The sequence below is a fragment of the Falco cherrug genome, chromosome 15 (genome assembly GCF_023634085.1).
Source record: "Falco cherrug isolate bFalChe1 chromosome 15, bFalChe1.pri, whole genome shotgun sequence".
Classification (NCBI taxonomy): domain Eukaryota; kingdom Metazoa; phylum Chordata; class Aves; order Falconiformes; family Falconidae; genus Falco; species Falco cherrug.
Genome location: NC_073711.1, coordinates 8,666,657 through 8,683,753, shown reverse-complemented (window position 1 = coordinate 8,683,753; position 17,097 = coordinate 8,666,657). Strand labels below are relative to the sequence as shown.

The 17,097-nt window shown below is 41.3% G+C and overlaps 1 protein-coding gene across 2 annotated transcripts in view; it reads right to left on the bottom strand.

The window, feature by feature from the left end:
• Nucleotides 1-17,097, bottom strand: part of IL1RAPL2 (interleukin 1 receptor accessory protein like 2) — a 392,970-nt gene that overhangs the window by 25,609 nt on the left and 350,264 nt on the right. For both annotated transcript variants that reach the window (XM_055727756.1, XM_055727757.1), the window contains exon 7: nt 4,071-4,200. In XM_055727756.1, coding sequence (XP_055583731.1) covers nt 4,071-4,200 — 130 coding nt within the window. The remainder of the gene's footprint in view (nt 1-4,070; nt 4,201-17,097) is intronic.

The window sequence follows — 17,097 nt, the reverse complement described above, 5'->3', positions numbered from 1 at the left end:
AAACCCTTCATTCCTGCTTTTTTTTTTTTCCTTTCTTTTTTTTTTTCTTTTTAACCAGTACTCTACAGCTAATGATTCATTGCTGCCACAGTAATACACAGTTGGCACCTACATTTTTTAATGTGTGTGCGGCCTTTAATTGATTGCATTTTGTGGTTGGTTCAGAGAACCCTGAGCACAATATTTTTGCCTTAGAAAAGGAACACAGTATCAACATGTAAGACCTTAAAGCCACAGCAGTATATGCTGCACACCCAGAAGATGAAGCTCTGTCCCTACCTGAGCTGGGGGAAACTTTGCCAGCAACACTGCCAACAGGTGCCAGCTCCCACAAGCTGAGAAAATAATAGCTCTTTTTTCTGGTTTGATGAACACACTGTAGCAGTAATTACATCATTTAATACATAGGTAAATCAATGGCGCTTGACAACTCACAACAAACAAGATGGAGGGAGACAGAGAAGAGGTGGGTGTAGTAAAAAAACCCCACCAGCTTCTTTTTGTTCAAGCCGAAGCATTTTATTTGATCTGAAACAACACAATTTGTCTACTGATTATTTTTCAGGTAAGATATGAATAAAAAACAAAAGCATAATTTAGAATACAAATGTTTTCTTTGAAAAATATCCAACGTTTCAGATTTTTCAAATCTTTTGTCGTATTTTCCTAATGTATTTATGCACTAAGTTGAATCTGAAGTTAAAATACTTTTCCCTTGAAACCACATTTTCCGGCTTGGTAGGATCACAGATGTAAAGGCCGTGAGAAAGCTTCACTTGTTCTCTTTGCAAGACCAAAGCATTAATTCCAAACCTTTACTAATTTACATGTGAGCTGAAACTTACCAAAAAGGAAATTTTTATTCTTTATATAGTTCAGGTTCTGGACTGTGAACAGGAATAGGAACCGCAGTCCCTTCTTTCCAGTCCTTAACAATAGCCTGCAGATGAAAGGGCAGACCTGCGTGTACATAAGTACCTCTCCAACGAAAAGTAGTTCAACTAACAACATGGCACAGTGATCTTCCCTCTCACTTTCCTGCATCGTGTTTCTCATTCTCTGCTCAGGCACTGCCTACCTGAATAGTGCAAGCTTTTCAGAAGAGGGCTGTCATTGCCATAGTTCTCTGCAAAATGCCCAGCACATTAGCTAGGCAGTGATGGTAATTCTGCCTCGATCCCTCATCATCCCCTCCTAACAGAATACATCATCTTTTCTGAGCATTCTGCAACCATGAGTCGACTTTTGTGGGGGATGATCAGTAGGAAGAAACAAGGTTGTAGTTCAAAATGTCTCTGTTCACTTCTTTTCATGTCTCTAGAATGAATTAAACTATTTCCATTTTAAAAATGGAGAGTGAAAAAAAGACAAACATGCTCTACAAGTTGAGCATTATGAAGCACCTGCAAACTGTTCTGCAATGTTGCATGAAGAAGAAAAAGAAATGACTCGTAGGTGGCTGGGAGAGTAATGCCTGAAAATACGTCTTTGCCATGGCAGAGGGACAGTGTTGAAATTTGCTGTGGGCTCCTTTGATAATTAGGTACAACTGACAACTCTGCAGGCAGGCTTAAAGACTCCGATTCCTTCTTTAATAGCCCTGGTTCAATTTAAATGACATGTTTATTACTGCTGTGATAAACCCACCTGGCAAGCAAAGCCTCTTTCTCCTTTTCCCCCTACGTATGTCTTACATTTGGGGATCTTAATTCAAGGGAAGGCAAGGAGGCAGGTTACAGAAGGGGTTCATAGCCTCTAGTTCCTGCAGTGCTGATTAGTTACCTTTTATTATAAGGCTCTGTAACAAGGTCTAATAAATAACGAGAAGCCCAGAGCTACATACATATTACTCATGGTGAAATCTGCTTACCAAAAGAAAACGTTCCACGGGTTTGATTTTAACAGAAATGTTCAAGTCATGTGCATTCTTATTTTAGTGCTTTCATAACAGCACACTAATTGACTGGTAACTATGCATGCTAGAAGATGCAAACTAGGGATGGATGTTTCGTACACCCACACTGCACTGATCTGCAAACCTGAACTCTCATCACATACAGCAAATCCAGTGACGCAATGGATGGGTACAGTCCAGGGTAAAGACAGCACCAAAAATTTGGAGTGCTGCTACATTTATGAACTAATTTAACATAGGGGATGCAGAGTTAAAATGTTACAGTATTTGCCAAAGGAACAATTCATGACATATCTTGGTCTGGTTGTAACAATTCCCCATTACTTGTAGTTTATCAACATCAGCAGAAATGTGCTGATAATACCATATAGAAGCAAACTGATGAGAAAAGCATCTAACCAGAAAGTTCACCATGGCTCATCAAATTTGAAACATACATGACATTTTTTTGAAATACATCAATAAACATGACTGGGTGGAAGGTGTGGGCTGGCTCTGGGCACTGACAGAGAACAGTTGGTGCTGCTTAGTTTCCCTGAAGCAGCATACCTGCAATGGTACACATAAACAAGAGCTGTTACTGTGAAAAAAACATTTGCAAAAAGTTACTACTGTAGTTGCCATAGCTACTTCTAAATGAAAAAAGGGATGGACTGTGGCTCTGCTGGCAATGATGCAGTAGGTTTCGGTAAATGCTGTGTTTTTAACGCTGGGTGTGATGCACAGGATTAGGTACATGTTAAGTAGCTTTGCTGAAAAGAAGATTCACTGAATTGCGTTAAGTCTGTAAACTGAATCAAAGAATTTTAATGGAGTGAGAAAAGGGAGTTGTCACAAAATTTGAAACATGAACGTGTAATGATATGGCACAATGAAGGACAAATAGAGCTTTTTCAAACTCAGTTTCACTAACAAATGCACATAAAAGAAAAGTTTTGAACTGTGCTATAGCTGGAGAGCTCTTTAAATACAAACCTCAAATTGTCCTTCTGATGTAGAGGAAGAACATGGCCAAAAGCACTCTGTTCATATATATATACCAGAGAGGACACAATGTTGTTAAATGCCAATTGCTTGCAGTGGCAGAAGTTTCCAATAATTGTATTTTGTGGTCAGAAGCCCAAAAGAGGATTGCACACTTAAAGCCATTCTAGCAATATATAAATTGAATCTGTATGCAATTAAGGTGCAATGTTAGGTCAGTTATTTTAGTACATCTTAATAACTAGTGGCTAAATGGCTGAACTTCAAATTATTGATCAGGTAATAAAGCAAAGGAGTCTCTCTCTCTGCCTGCGGTCCAAAATCACTTTCACAAGAAACAAACAACTCAGAAATGAAACCAAAAAATTGTGCAATGAAAGGTGCAAAGACCTTGCCTTTCTTTATAATCTATATTCATTGTACCTATAGGAGCTGGGGCAACCTTGTCCGTAGCATAACCATAGCTCAGTCTTTGCTCAAAGAGCTATTAATCAGGTAATTATTAAACAAGGAAGACAAGATGATGCTGTTAGGTGCAAATTCCATGAATGTTCATGGGGATACAAGTGTCTTTTTTCTTTACAACTGGTACAGCAAATGATAACCAGCATCTGGAATCGGCCAAGCACAAGTTGGATATTGAACATTCTCACACAGAGACTTCCTCCTCTTCCTTAAGTGTTAAGAATGGAGGAAAAAATGCTGCTCTTTGAGAGCCCTAGTTAAGGCATACTGAGAGCTGCATCACAAGCAGACATTCAGTAGAAGAGAAAAAGTATGGTGTCTTCCACAGGAGACCATTCATCTTTAAGATTAACACTGATGCTGAAATGAATGTCATCTTGCCAAGGACTGCCACAAGGGGCAGCTGCAGTGGACAGCATCATTTCCACACGGGGCTAAAATCAACCCCCAAACCACTCCAGAGATGCTTCAGCTACCATCAGGGGAATTTCATAACAGATTCTCAGGCACATAGATAGCTGCTATGTCTTTTAAGTTGATTTGCTAGAAGGGAGAAGGAGTAACTCACACTGGCCTGGTTCCAAGTCATTCATCACTCTTCAGACAGAAAACTATTTCCACTTCCAATTAAAAAAACTCTTTCAAAAAACCCCAACGGGATTTTGGGACATACCATGTTTTCAACAGTAAATACTCCAAAAAGTACCTGACTTCGCCTTCTCTAATGTGACCTTCTAATTCTTCTATGAATTTTTCCCCTTTCATCCAGTAGATCATGGGGCCCGATTCTCCACTGAATCCAAAGAAAGCTTTGCAGGCCACGGTCAGCGGGTTTCCTGAGGACAAGAAGAAAAGAGGGGGTGTTAGACACTTTGTCATGGCTACTAGTGAAAGAATGATTAAAAGAAATCTAAACACCTCAGATAAATCTTCCCACTTAAAATCAGAGGGGAAAAAAAAAAAAAAAAAAAGAGGAGTAACTATAAACCATAGGAAAAAAGGTGATGTTGACTGGTACCTTAGGAAATAGCTGTGAAATGAAACTCTGAGGTTATCGATAATTTCATTTTTCCCTGAAAGATACTACATGAACAATGAGAAGGTATGGAAAAGGTGGCAACATAAGGGGATGTCAGATTGGTTGTTAAAAAGAAAGAGATGACTTCTTTGTCAGACTCCCGGGATCTCTACCAGGACTGGGGAGCGTGCCCTAAGAGGCCAGTAAATCACTGAACTTGCTTACTGCTGCTGATCCACCTGTAAAAAAGACAGAGTAATTTCTTCCTCACTTAGACAGAAATCAAATGTTAATGAAGTCTTGGTAAGCTGTTCAGTGAGCTTTTAAAGATCCCCAAGTAATACATGATGCCAGTGAGCACCAACAACACTCATGTTACTGTCAACAGGCTTTTGGCAAAAGACCAAACTTCAAAGCATTATTCAAGCAATAAATAACTCTTCCTTTCAGCTCTGCACAAATACATCCAAAAGAAAGAAAATAAACCTTGGAAACTAATCAGATTTCTTTTCTCTCCAAGAATTCAACATTTAGATGGGCTTTTGTTTGGCTACAGCTCTAGTTGCACTAGCTAGTTCAGGACTGTGCTTACACTGCCATGACAGATGGTTGTCTGCCTGCAGAAGAAAAAAAAAAAAAAAAGAATAAAAAAACCCCAGACAAGCCAGGAAATTCAGGAAAACCATGCTTGTTCTCTTAGTATGCAAATACAGCTGCTGCAACCACTTCTTTTTCCCTATTTTACCCAGCATAGCCCAGGTTACAAAGCAGCTACAGAGTCACTAACTCACATGGGAGGACAGACCTCATTTAATGTCAATGGAGACTCCTGCTGAGTCTTCCAGGACTTGGGTCGAGCATGAAAAATCCAAATAATGCATTTTACCATATTTAGAAGAAATGTTTTATTATGCCAGCCATTCTCAGTGCCAGCAGGAGACTCCTTTGATGCTGAAATAGAACAGGCCTACACTTCTCAAAAACAGCTAGTCATTTGGAGCACATTGGTTGCTTGGGCATGGTTTAATAGTTTCACATCAGTTACTCCTTGTCCACTCAGCAGTGATAACTCACTGTGTGCATGCTTGGAGCGTATGAGAGCTGTGTGTTAAAGCATCTTTGCCTAAACCCCCAAAGAGCTGTCCTAAGTCAACTGCTTGCAGTTGTCTATCCATTATTTCAGTGCCCAATTTAAGACACATCAAAAGAGTCTGATTAGTCAGGAAGTGCAGCACTCCCAGCCACTGAAAATCAGCCGCCTTTAAATTGTTTCCAAGTCAAGATCCAAAATTACAAGTCCTTTTGAAACATTAGGATACAGCAAGAAAAGGTTTAAAGACTGCACTTCAGTCTGTTTCTCAAATAGCAAAAGACAAAAATAGAAAATGTTTATCCTGAAAATGTTTTACAGACTCTTTGATTATCTCCACATTCGCTATGAACTCTGGTACCACAGCTGGCCACTGAACACGTGCTGACGCTGACAGATTGTATACAACCAGCTCAAACGTCCAAAATACAAGAAGAGGTGGATATTCATCCCACAACACTGACCACCATCATAAGAAAGTTCCAAACTTTATTAACTAATGAAGTCAAAAACACATCTAGGCAGACATTTAACCCCATTACAAGACAATATTGGAGAAGTCTGTTCCCTTCTGCTCCTAACCCGTTCACCCAGCCCTGCGAGGTGCTGTGTGCCCTCCACGGGTGGAGGGGAGGATTGGAGTCCCTGGCTGTATCCATCTCCTGTTTCCCTAACGTGCTGGATGCCTATGAGGTGTGAGGTCTTTTGTGCCGCTTGCCTCGGAGTCATGATACACATCTATTTAAATGCCACTTAGTGATTCCTAGCATGTGGCTGTTCAGTCCGTGTTTGATTTTAATAGAGAAAGACAATTGTATCAATGTGAAAAAGAAAAGGGTATCAGCACTGACAGTATATGCCCTTTTCCTGGCACACCATGCCAAGCATTAAGTGTTACAAGGAAAATATATTACAGGGTGTGCTTTTCCTCAAACCAGCAAATTTTTACTTAAAAACAAACCCTGAAGAAAGGAAAATATTCCAAGGTGAGTCTAAGATTTCTATACATGCAGAGTAAATATCCTGAGGTAACACATCTGATCTGAAGAAATAAGACGTTTTCTATACAAATAGGAAAACCTGAAAAACCTAGTGGTTGTTACACAGCTTCTGTAATAAACAAACCCAATATAAAGCATCAGTAGCCTTTACTGTGACAGCCTGCATGCTCTGAACATGCCCAGGCAGATCTATTTCCCAGCTTTGCCATGAGGGAAAACCAGCAGAATAAACTAATACTGTCAACAGCAAACTTTAGAGTGAATTAGTGTTTTCAGCTCCAAGTCTAGGACTGGCCACACCTGAAAAAAACCAGCCCATCTCATCTGCAAACCCATCACCGATGAGAAGGAACTGTAAGCAATGGGTTTCTCATGGAACAACTGATTTTTATCTCAGTAGCAGAATGATGCACATCTAGGTTGAGCTGATCTGTCCTGGGTAGAAAGAGCTTGGAATTTGATGACACTTGAAGGTCCCATCCAAACACAAACTCTCACACACTGTTCTTCTACTCCTCCAGCTGGTAAGGACATCATCTCACTCTTCTCTAGCTATCTGAAGCAGCTTCTGCTTTTTAAGTCTCATCACACCTTTGTGAACTCTGGAAGCAGGACAAAGTCAGAAAAGGTAACAACAGCTCTTCCTTGCAGAAAGTTTATCTACTCAAATAAGCTTCCATAAGGAACGTAAGGGAGGTTTCCCCTCTCCTGCTATGTTAAGGCACAGCTGGCCACAGCAGCAACCTGTTACTACTGGTTTTCAGGGAACTCCAACCAATTCCCACCCAGAAAAGAACATAGCATGTCTCACTGCATTTCTCTCCCAAGTACTGAGATACTAAAATACCCGAATTCCCTGGTTCCTAAATGTACCCTTGAATATGGGGAGAAATGTGCTGAGCATGGAAAGTGCCCTTTGCAGGTCCTGATCTTGGGGCTGGCTTTAAGCCATGTGGTGTCACACTGAGACACAGTTCCAGGCAGAAGGAACTAACAGGCAGTCTGCAACTCCAACAACTCATCTTGTGTAAGGCCCAAACTTTTGCATATCATTACTGCTATTCTGCATGACACTGAGTAGTTCCACAACTAACTGTTCTTATTAAGAAAAAAATCACCTTGCATCACTTAATTAACAACATCAAAGTTCCTAGAATGAATGCTATCCTAAGTTTTCCATTTATAAATGATTTCTGTTTAAATCAGACACATCAGTTGCAATTTTAATTAATAATTTGCTCAGAAACAGAGAAAATTATTAGTAAGATTTTTAAGACTCAACAGTTGAGATAGTATTTTAAGAAACAAGGGAAGAAACTAGAAAATCCTGCTTGTAGACATCACTGAGTCTACTGCTTTGCTGGGGTCACCTTGTTACAGTAAAGCCTCAGGTTCCAGCAGAAGTCTCTGCTTTTGCTTTTTTTCCCTCCTCTGTCAATCAGGCAGGCTTGTTGCAAACTCCCAGCTGATAAGACACAACCACTGGCAATAGAAATTACATTTTTTTCTAAATCTTATTGTACATTTTTCACCTGACCATTTGCATAACAAATCTGCATGAACTCTACCATACATTGTAGCATTTTTTTCTGAAAATAAGAATCCCACAGAAATGCAATTATTCAAGCAAAATAGCTGCCTGATGGCAGTAGGAATACTGGTTAAGGATGGAAAAAGAGTCTGCAAAAGAATGTAGCCAGGCATGATTCTGGATGTGCTTACTGCAGGTCCTACATGCTTTGAAAGAGAATGAAAAATCCTTCAGTACAGTCCCTCTTGAACGAGGAATGCTCCAAGTAACAAGTAAATGAAGCTTAAAATACCTAGAAGTTCTTCAGTCTTTTAAAAATGTAAGTGCCAAGATGAGATGACTGACCAGCATGGAAGACAAAAGCTGTTCACAGATCGTAAGATCTGGCTTATACCAAGGACCTTTTCAGGGATTTTTTTTTAAAACACAGATTGATTGTTTCTTTTTCTTTCACTCGTTTTGCACAAGTAGTTGTATTTTGTGGCTTATTTGTGAGCATCTACTCAAGGCTGCAACACAGAGTTTGTATTCTCCGATGTCCACATTCTGCTGGTTCTTTGTTCTTCCAGCAACTCAGGCTTTCACTCATGGAGCAAATCATCCCAGAGCAACCCCATCAAACTGCCAAAGCCATCTATGAATCCTTAGGTGCATTTTTTGTTTGTTTTGTTTTTCCCCATAGTTTGAAACAGTAGCATTTTTTCCAATTCTTTCACATTTTTGTGCCAGATACACCACTCTCAACAAGCCTGAACTGAAGCAGATGATCCTTCCAAGCTAGTGGCAGAACTGACTAAAAGTGTCAAAGGAAGACCTCCTTGTGTACCAAGGAACATCACAAGTCAATCCTGAACGTGTCGCTAGCTGGATTTACATCTTCAGCTCCAGCTGGGTGTTAATATTATTGACTGTAACATCATTGCTTTTACCTATTTCAGGGCTGGATGCTGTATACACGTCGAAGGGAAAACAAGTGCACTGCTGCCACCAAAAAATTCCATCACTCCAAGTCTCTTATTGATGCATATGCATCATGTAGCTCCTCTCTGATAATGGTGCTTGTGTCTCTTTCCCTACAAGTCTGACAGAGAGAAGTGTTTGCAAAGGAGCAGCTTCCCACTCTTGACACATGCAGATGTTATGCAGGCACTTCACAGGCTTTGTTTCTTCAGTTTGCTGAGACAGAGGACAAGAAAGGCAGGTGACATCACATCTCAGTAACTGTATTCTAGAGGCTGTCTGCAGAATCAGATCTGACTTTGCAGGCTGTGAGGTTTGCAAAGCAAATCTCCATGTCACTGACAAGAACATTATTGTTCTAATGTGCTTTACAAGTGCTAGAAACTGGCCAAATAGCAGCAGAGTGATTTAAATTGCCCTGGCAAGGCAGGCTGGGTTGTATACTACTGTGAAGAACACATTTCCTTTTCCTTCAGAAGGACATCCTGGATAAAAAGATACGGGAGGCAAAGCTTATGCCTGCAATTTATCCACAAAACAAATGCCAGGGGCAACAGAGACCTTGACTCATGAAAAACAATCTCTGTGTGTGGTAGCTTCTATCTAGTTAGCAGAGAATGTCAATTTTATCTAAGTCCCTTGCAAGGACATCTTCTTAGCTGTTCCCTTATGCTCGGCAGTAAGAGGCAGAACCCAGCAGCACACTGAGGTGGTGCAGCCTGAGCCAAACCATGGGTTTTGCTTTGCTGGCTGATGCTGAACGTCAGGCTGAGCTGCCACCAGGGGTGCAAGGATGGCAACAGCAGCAAATGGTGCCCACTCAAGTTGACTCTTGCAATCTGAGTGCCAGACCCTGCGGCTGAGCTGCTGAGCCCTAGACCTCTGCCCAGGGCTCATCCGCAATGGGATGACTTCCTAAAGAAGTCAGGAGGCATTCAGCAAAGGTAGCTGAGGATATGCTTGGGTTTTTCTCCTGTCACCCAGCACAGCTGATCACCTGTGTTTCCCAGTCCCCCTCAGCAGAGATCAAGGCGCTGCTGTACCACTCCATAACATCAGGGTCTTCAGCATCTGTTCTATACCTGGCTAAGGTGGCACCGAAATTGTTCACAGATTTATCTGCTACTGAATTTAGACAAAGCTACAAAAACCCACAAAAACCTCAGGTACATTATCACTTCCCTCCTTTATTTTTTTCCTGGACATCTCCCAGCATTGCTTAATCAAAGATTCCATGTTTTGTTTAGTACAACAAGATTTACCAAGTCAGTGCTAATTACTCTACCTGGGCTTCTTTTACTTGGCTATTCTACAGAATGCAAGCCTAGCTGTGTGCTAAATCACATTAACCCATTTAGGTAAAAGTCTCATGGAGTTCAGTGAGTAGTTTGAGCATTAGTGGATCCAGTGAAAATAAAACATACTCAAACCAAATTATTTTCCCTGACTGAGGAAAAAAAATTAATTACAGAAAATTCTATAATGTTTCAGCAGCCAGTAGGTTCATGACTGGACATGATCCTTCCAAACATTTGCATAATTAAAGATCAACCAGGAATTAATGAACTGAATGCATTAGGGGAAAAAAAAAAAAAAAAAAAAGAAAGAAAAATAGGGAAATCCAACCTCACTAGCCTCCAGAAATTCAGTTAAAGAACATGTAAAACCACACACACACGTACAGATATATACTTTACTAAGATTGATTTATTCTCCAAGTTTCTACAAAGAAATGGGCTAAAGGAGGTGTTCTTCCCCTAAGTAAGCCCCTGTGTTGTGAACAGCCTATGCTAGCCATACAATGATATTCTGGTAGCTGTATTGATACGTAGGAAAAATGAAAGGTGGCAGTACATGACATACATTAAGTGGGCTCTTCAGTCATGTAAGAACTTTTTGACTAAGGCAAGTCTGGCAATAACAAAGAGCCCAGTAAAAACTTTGACAAGAAAAATGCAAGAGATCTTTAGGTCTTGTTTTGTCCTCTGTAGTTTATGATCTTAATTCTAACCTTCTCTCTTGCTCTGCTCTTATTTCTTATGCCCTGAGACAACACAAAACACATGGCCATGAGATATTTGTGCTTTTCTGTCTCACTCAAGTGAGCAAATGGCATATATAAAAAGTAGCATAAAAATAACACTGACTAACAGCAAGCAGCAAAACTCCAAACATGAAACAAAGCAACTAAGTCTCTAGACAGTTTGTTGCCAAAACCAGAAGTCAACGTGTTTGCTGGCATTCCAGACAGCCCCAAAGCCTTCTAATTTAAACACCACAATCATGACCCACTGCAAGTGCTGCTTGTAGGCTGGGTTATTGACCGTGGCTCTCACAAAAAGGGAAAAAACTAAAACACCCACAAGGCTGAAATGTTGCCGATAAAAAGTTATCGGATGTTCTAAAAATTAATCAATAAAGGCAAAATCTCCTAGAGCAACTTTCTTCCAAAAGCATCCCAGAAAAAAATCCCAAACCCCACCCCTACCAAAGCAAACCTCACCTAAATCCTGCAAAATCCTTTATCCCATTTTCAGAACTGCCTTTGGGTCATAATTTGAAATCTTAGTCATTGAGAGCTCAGGTGTAACTGAGAGTCAAGGATTTCAGTGTTCCAGTTATTCACCTACAATGAAGACAGATGCTTTGTGGGATTTCCAGAAGCAGCTTGACAGCTGCCTTGTGCTGACTATAATTCATGCTCATTGCTGAGGGTCTGAAAATCTCATTTATGTGCATTTTGAGGCACAGAAATATTATTTAAGAGAAACGCCCTGTAGGTACTTAAAAAGCATTCCCTTGGTGGTAGAGTTCCTAGGGCCGGGGGAGCCCACTGGCAACAGAACAGTGACATCCAGACTAAGGTGAAGTAAGCAGGGAGCGAGATGGAACAAACCATCTCACTATGACCAGGGCATGGGTATGGCTTCATGCTGTCACAGCAATCATTTCCCTCTATTCTGGTATCACCTTTTAACATGGCCAAAATAGATGGTGACACACAGGTGGGTTGCTCTAAGAGAAGAGTAGGAAAGGAAAAAATTATTCAGAGGGACACTTGCTTCCTTATATCATTGTCCCATAGCAAGAAGGAGAAACAGCCAACTGTTGGTTTGAGCTACAAAGAGATGGACCACAAAGAGATGCTCCTGTCTCCTCCCAGCAACCTGCTGGTTCAAGGGGAAGGTAGGGTCCTATGCCACAAATGGCTGCTTCTTGCCAGCTTCAGGACTTTCCAACTCTCCAACTTGCCCTGCATAAAATTTTCTATGAACATTCGTGTCTTACGTTCCAGTTTCCTGAGCAAGTACATCTTTGATCTTTTCTCTCAGGGGCAAAAGAGGATGAAATCCAGCATCTCTTTCCAGAGAACAATCTGGCTTCACGCAAAGGAAGTGCATGGAGGAAACAACCTAATCAAGGTCTGCCACCATCAGTGTGGCCAAATGCCAAACCTTACCCACATGAGCATGTAATGGGTATCCAGCTGTACGTCTTAGTGAGTTCCCATTTAGTAGGCAGAGGGTACATTCAAGGTTGCTAAAGAAACCAGCTGCAGGCTGCAAGAGACTGAAGAAATTATGCTAAACTTCTTCCAACTTTCGTGTTAATTTTTAAATAGATGATAAAACTTCTTAAGACAATGACTAAAGAATGGATAATTCTTCTTCGCTTAGAAAGGACAAAGCAAACATGAACTCATGCTTCATGTTATGGATGTCCTGCCCTATAAACAAAGTGACACCCTTTGAAATCAATGCATGCTTCAAACTAGGGAGTCAGCCGGGGTGTTTTAGTACTTAGTTTGTGACTGGTCACTCAACTCCTGCTTAGATTTTGGCTAACCCAGCTCATGCTAAGGCTTGATGTAAGCTGGGAGCAGTGCCACTGGCTCAATGCGAGAGCACCATGTGGGCAGGACAGGCAGCCAGACAGAGCTAAAGGACCACTATGCACCATGATCCCCTGCAAACTGCTGTCTCCAGCAGCCATTACCTTTTGCCTGGAAGTTTCCTCAGAATGCACTAACTTATGGAAATGGTATAGATCAAACCTCCAAGGTGGAGGGTATAAAACATCAGTTTACCCAAAAAACCTTGTGAAGCGAATCGAATAGCAGCTGGACTGCTGAGGCTTTCATGCGTCCTGGTATGATACAAGGGGACACCCACAAGTTGATGGAGGAGGAAGGATGAGCACTCTCACTGTCAGCTAGGTAACTAATTCTTTTCTTTTGCTCATAGGTGCACGATATTGAGAGTTATGGGCTATAACTACTGAAACCTTATGACTTGAGCAGTGAATAAGTGAATCCACATGATACACTAATCTGGGCAAAAGGGGACTGAGCCCCTGTTTGTCATGTTTGTTCATTATATTTCTTCATTAGCTCATGAAATAAAGTTTAAATCACAGAGTACATTGCCCTGTAAATCTGAACGGACTGTGACATCAGCTTTGTACAAGGGCATTAATGGAAAAACTAACTCGCCCTGAACAGCTTGCTAATATCTCCATAGTGCCCTGAGCAGGCATGTAGAGCCAGAAACGTTAATGCGGTTAACAAGGTCCAGAACATCACCTTGATAGACTTATTTAGTCCTTTCCTTTCTCTGCTGTCACGGTCCTGACAGTGCACAGGAATGGGGTAGAAGGGCTAAGAAAAGGGGCCAGACACAAAAGGCAATAACTGCTGCAACCTTCTTACTTCTCCAGCTTTCCTAGCCTTCCTATAATAAATCAAACACAGTGCTGGGTTGTCCTGGTCAGGGGGATGAAGAGAGAGATGCCAATCACCTCTGAAAATGAATGTAACCACAACTGTCACCTCATTTGGCCTCAGTTATGCAGGTGGCCTCTCATCCCCGGGAACAGGGCTTGCTAGAGCCTGTGATAAGATGACACAAGTTCTCACTTCCCCTGCACAATGGGACCAACAGGGACACAGCTACTGAGATCAGCTTGTACTCAGATGAGAATCTACAACTGACTGATGTGCTTAAAGCTCAGCAAATAAACATTTTGCTGAACAGGGAGAGGGTTCCCCGTTGATTAAATTTAGGCACGTGTTTAAGTGCTCTGCTGAGTAAGGGCAACAGTGAGTTCTAAATAGAGGCTGTAGTTATGAAAAAGATTTAAAAAGGAAAACAACAGCCACAGAGCAAAATTTTAACCAAGCTAACTCCAGTAAGTAACTACCATTTATTATTTACTTAAATTTAGAGAAAACATTTAGGGTGTGCAGGAAAATAAAACACAGTTCAATAAATACAACCTGTATTTTCCTTATTGAATGAATCACTATTGTTCATCAGTTGTCCAATAAAGAATTTACAGGGAAGTTTAATCTCTTCTAATTTCTAAAAATTAAAGGACACATTTTTCTTTTCCCTTCTTTTTGTTAAAAAAACCAAAAGTAATGATAAAAAAACCCCAAGTAACATTAAGGTGGATAGTATTTTAATAAAAAGTCAATCACACAGAAAACTCTCACTGGTTTACATCTTTTCTTTCTCTTTTATTTCTTTTTTCCCCAAAACCTTGGGGTAAGAATCTTTTAACCAAGACACAAGACCTAAGCCAGACATTTGTATCTTGGGTGCAACAATTTAGCAAGCATTTAAGAATGAAAGGGTCATGAGAAATTTTATAAATTCGGACAATTTCTCAGAGTTAAAACTACTCCTTCCTAAAGAGAAACAGTGGCAGCCCTTGTGCTCAGTAATTTGAGCCATAACCTATCAGTTCAGGTAAGTGCCAGTTGAAAATGACCTGGGTTTGTTTTGTTGGTTTGTTGTTTTTTTTTTTCTGACAGATGTGATTTACAGAAGTCAATAGACTAATTGCCCTAAACCTATTAGCAGTGCGGACTCAGATTTACCCTAAGCCTCCTGCTTTGCATTCAGTTGACAGCATTCACATTAACCACACAATAAATGTAATTTTAGTTGCACAGGAGTCTAATAATCTAATTTTTCCCTAGGTGAGTGCCAAACAATGAAGTCTGTAACTTAGAACTCCTAAATTCTGTCCCATCACTTTCCCCCCCCTGGATCTTTATACAGTGAATGCACAGCCCGTGGTTTCACCTTACCCAAATCTACTTCACCCTCATTCTCAACATTGCTGATTACTGATGATTAAAAACACTCCAAAAATGAAAAAAAATCCACTTTGCCGGCTCAAGCAGAAACTCCTGCAAAGGGGTTTACATTCATGGTGATGAGACATCACATGCTTGCAGAAAAGAGTGGGAATTTCAAGACATAGCAAGGCAATCATCCCAGGATTGCAAAACTCGATGAACAGGGAAGGGAAGATGTCTCTGCAAGGACTAACTCTGGCCTTCTCTAGATCACAGCAGAGCACCCCTGAAGGAGGATAATACTGTCTTTGGCTCACAGCACCAGAGGAGCAGGGCCCAGCTTTTATAAACTCCTGTTCCAGGTTTGAAAGGAGGCAAAACTGTCAGACTAAGCTATAGACACAGACTGGATGGTACCAGCTTTACCATACTTGCCACCAGCATGGGATGCCGCAAAGCCCACATCTCATGTGCTCATGGGACTACACTGGGAAACAGGAGCATGAATTCACTCTCAGGTGGTCCCATTGTCTTGGGGATTTCCCAGGTGGCCACATCGCCTGGCTGTGGATTCCCCACAGCTAAGGCAAATGGCACAAACAGGTCATACTCTGAGAGGAAAGTGGGCTCAGAGCAAGAGATCCTCTGACCAGGTGTGGCATGCAAAGCAAAGACAAGGATAAGAAACCTTTTTGAAAGAATAAACCCCCCAATAAATAAAAAACCTTTACCTCCACCCAGTCTCCCCACCCCTCTTGGAGAGAGGGATGTCCCGTCTTCTTGAGACTTACAAGAAGATATTATGAATTTGAATCTGAATTATATTGAGAAGAGGGAACCTTTATTACCCTGCTGTGGAGAATTCAGCGTGAACTCTCCATTTAGGAGAGCCATGTTATGAGTGAATTCAGAGCAACCTCCTGAGAATTTAGCATGAACTTAGGCGGCTGATTTTAAAAAGACTATTTGCTATTAAAGAATGAAGGGGAATCAGGAAATACGAGCTCTTCTACACTGTGGTCAGGGCTCTCAGCCCTGTTATGCACAGCAGGCAAAGCACCAGTGAGCTACTGTCTGGCCCAGGTAGGAGTCCAAGCCTGCCCTTCGCTCTGGCAGGCTGTGAGCAGCTGTGCAAAAGCACTGAGCACACAAAGCTGGCTCCCACAGAGAGCAACTTTGATTTCATACAGTCCTGGAGCTTCAGAATACCCCTCCTTGTGTCTTGTCCAGGGTGGTGTTTGGATGTAAGGCAGTATCTTAGGAGCTCAGGATCTCAGAGCAGGATCTTAAAAAAACCCTCCTGAGAGAAAAGCTTTGCTCTTCTTTATTGCTTATCTCTTTTCTTAGCTGTGCTGGTGCTGAGAAGGAAATTAAGCCGCTCCCTGTAAGATCTCATGTGAAACCATGGTCACTTCAGTGCCAAGATTGTTATTTGAGCTTTTTTCTAGTGTCAGAAATCTTTGTGTGGCCTTCACCCGAATTAACCAGAGAAGGTTACAGACTTGCTTTTTCCTCCCTTGGGAAAGCTCCTGCCACCATCCGAAAACTAAGCAAGGACCCAGGTAATTGTGATCATCTGGAAGTGTAACGGTCTAATCACACACAGATGTGTAGGAGCAAGACCAAAGGACTGGCCTTTAGAGATGTGCATCTGCTACCTGGCAGAGCACTAAATGAAGCTGTGTCTGCAGCTGATAACAGGCTAAGGCAAATGCCTGCCCCCAAAGTCTTGTGAATGTTTATTTTAAGGATTTTTTAAAGGGATGCTGCACATGTTCTCAAAAACCTCATGTAACAACACAAAACAGAAACAAATACAACAGAAAAAAACCTTCTGTAGTCCAGAGTGGATTTTCCAACACAGGAAAGTCACCATTGCTCCATGCACAGGGAGTCATAAACATGGCCACGGTTCACTGTTATCCTCCTCCAATGCCCAGAGGAATACGGGGAAATGGTACCTAGCGCTGGGGCATACCTGTGAAGAGTTGTTAGCTGCCCTGAGGGGCTGTTCTGCTTTGCAGTCAGAGAGGTTTTTCTTCAGGTCT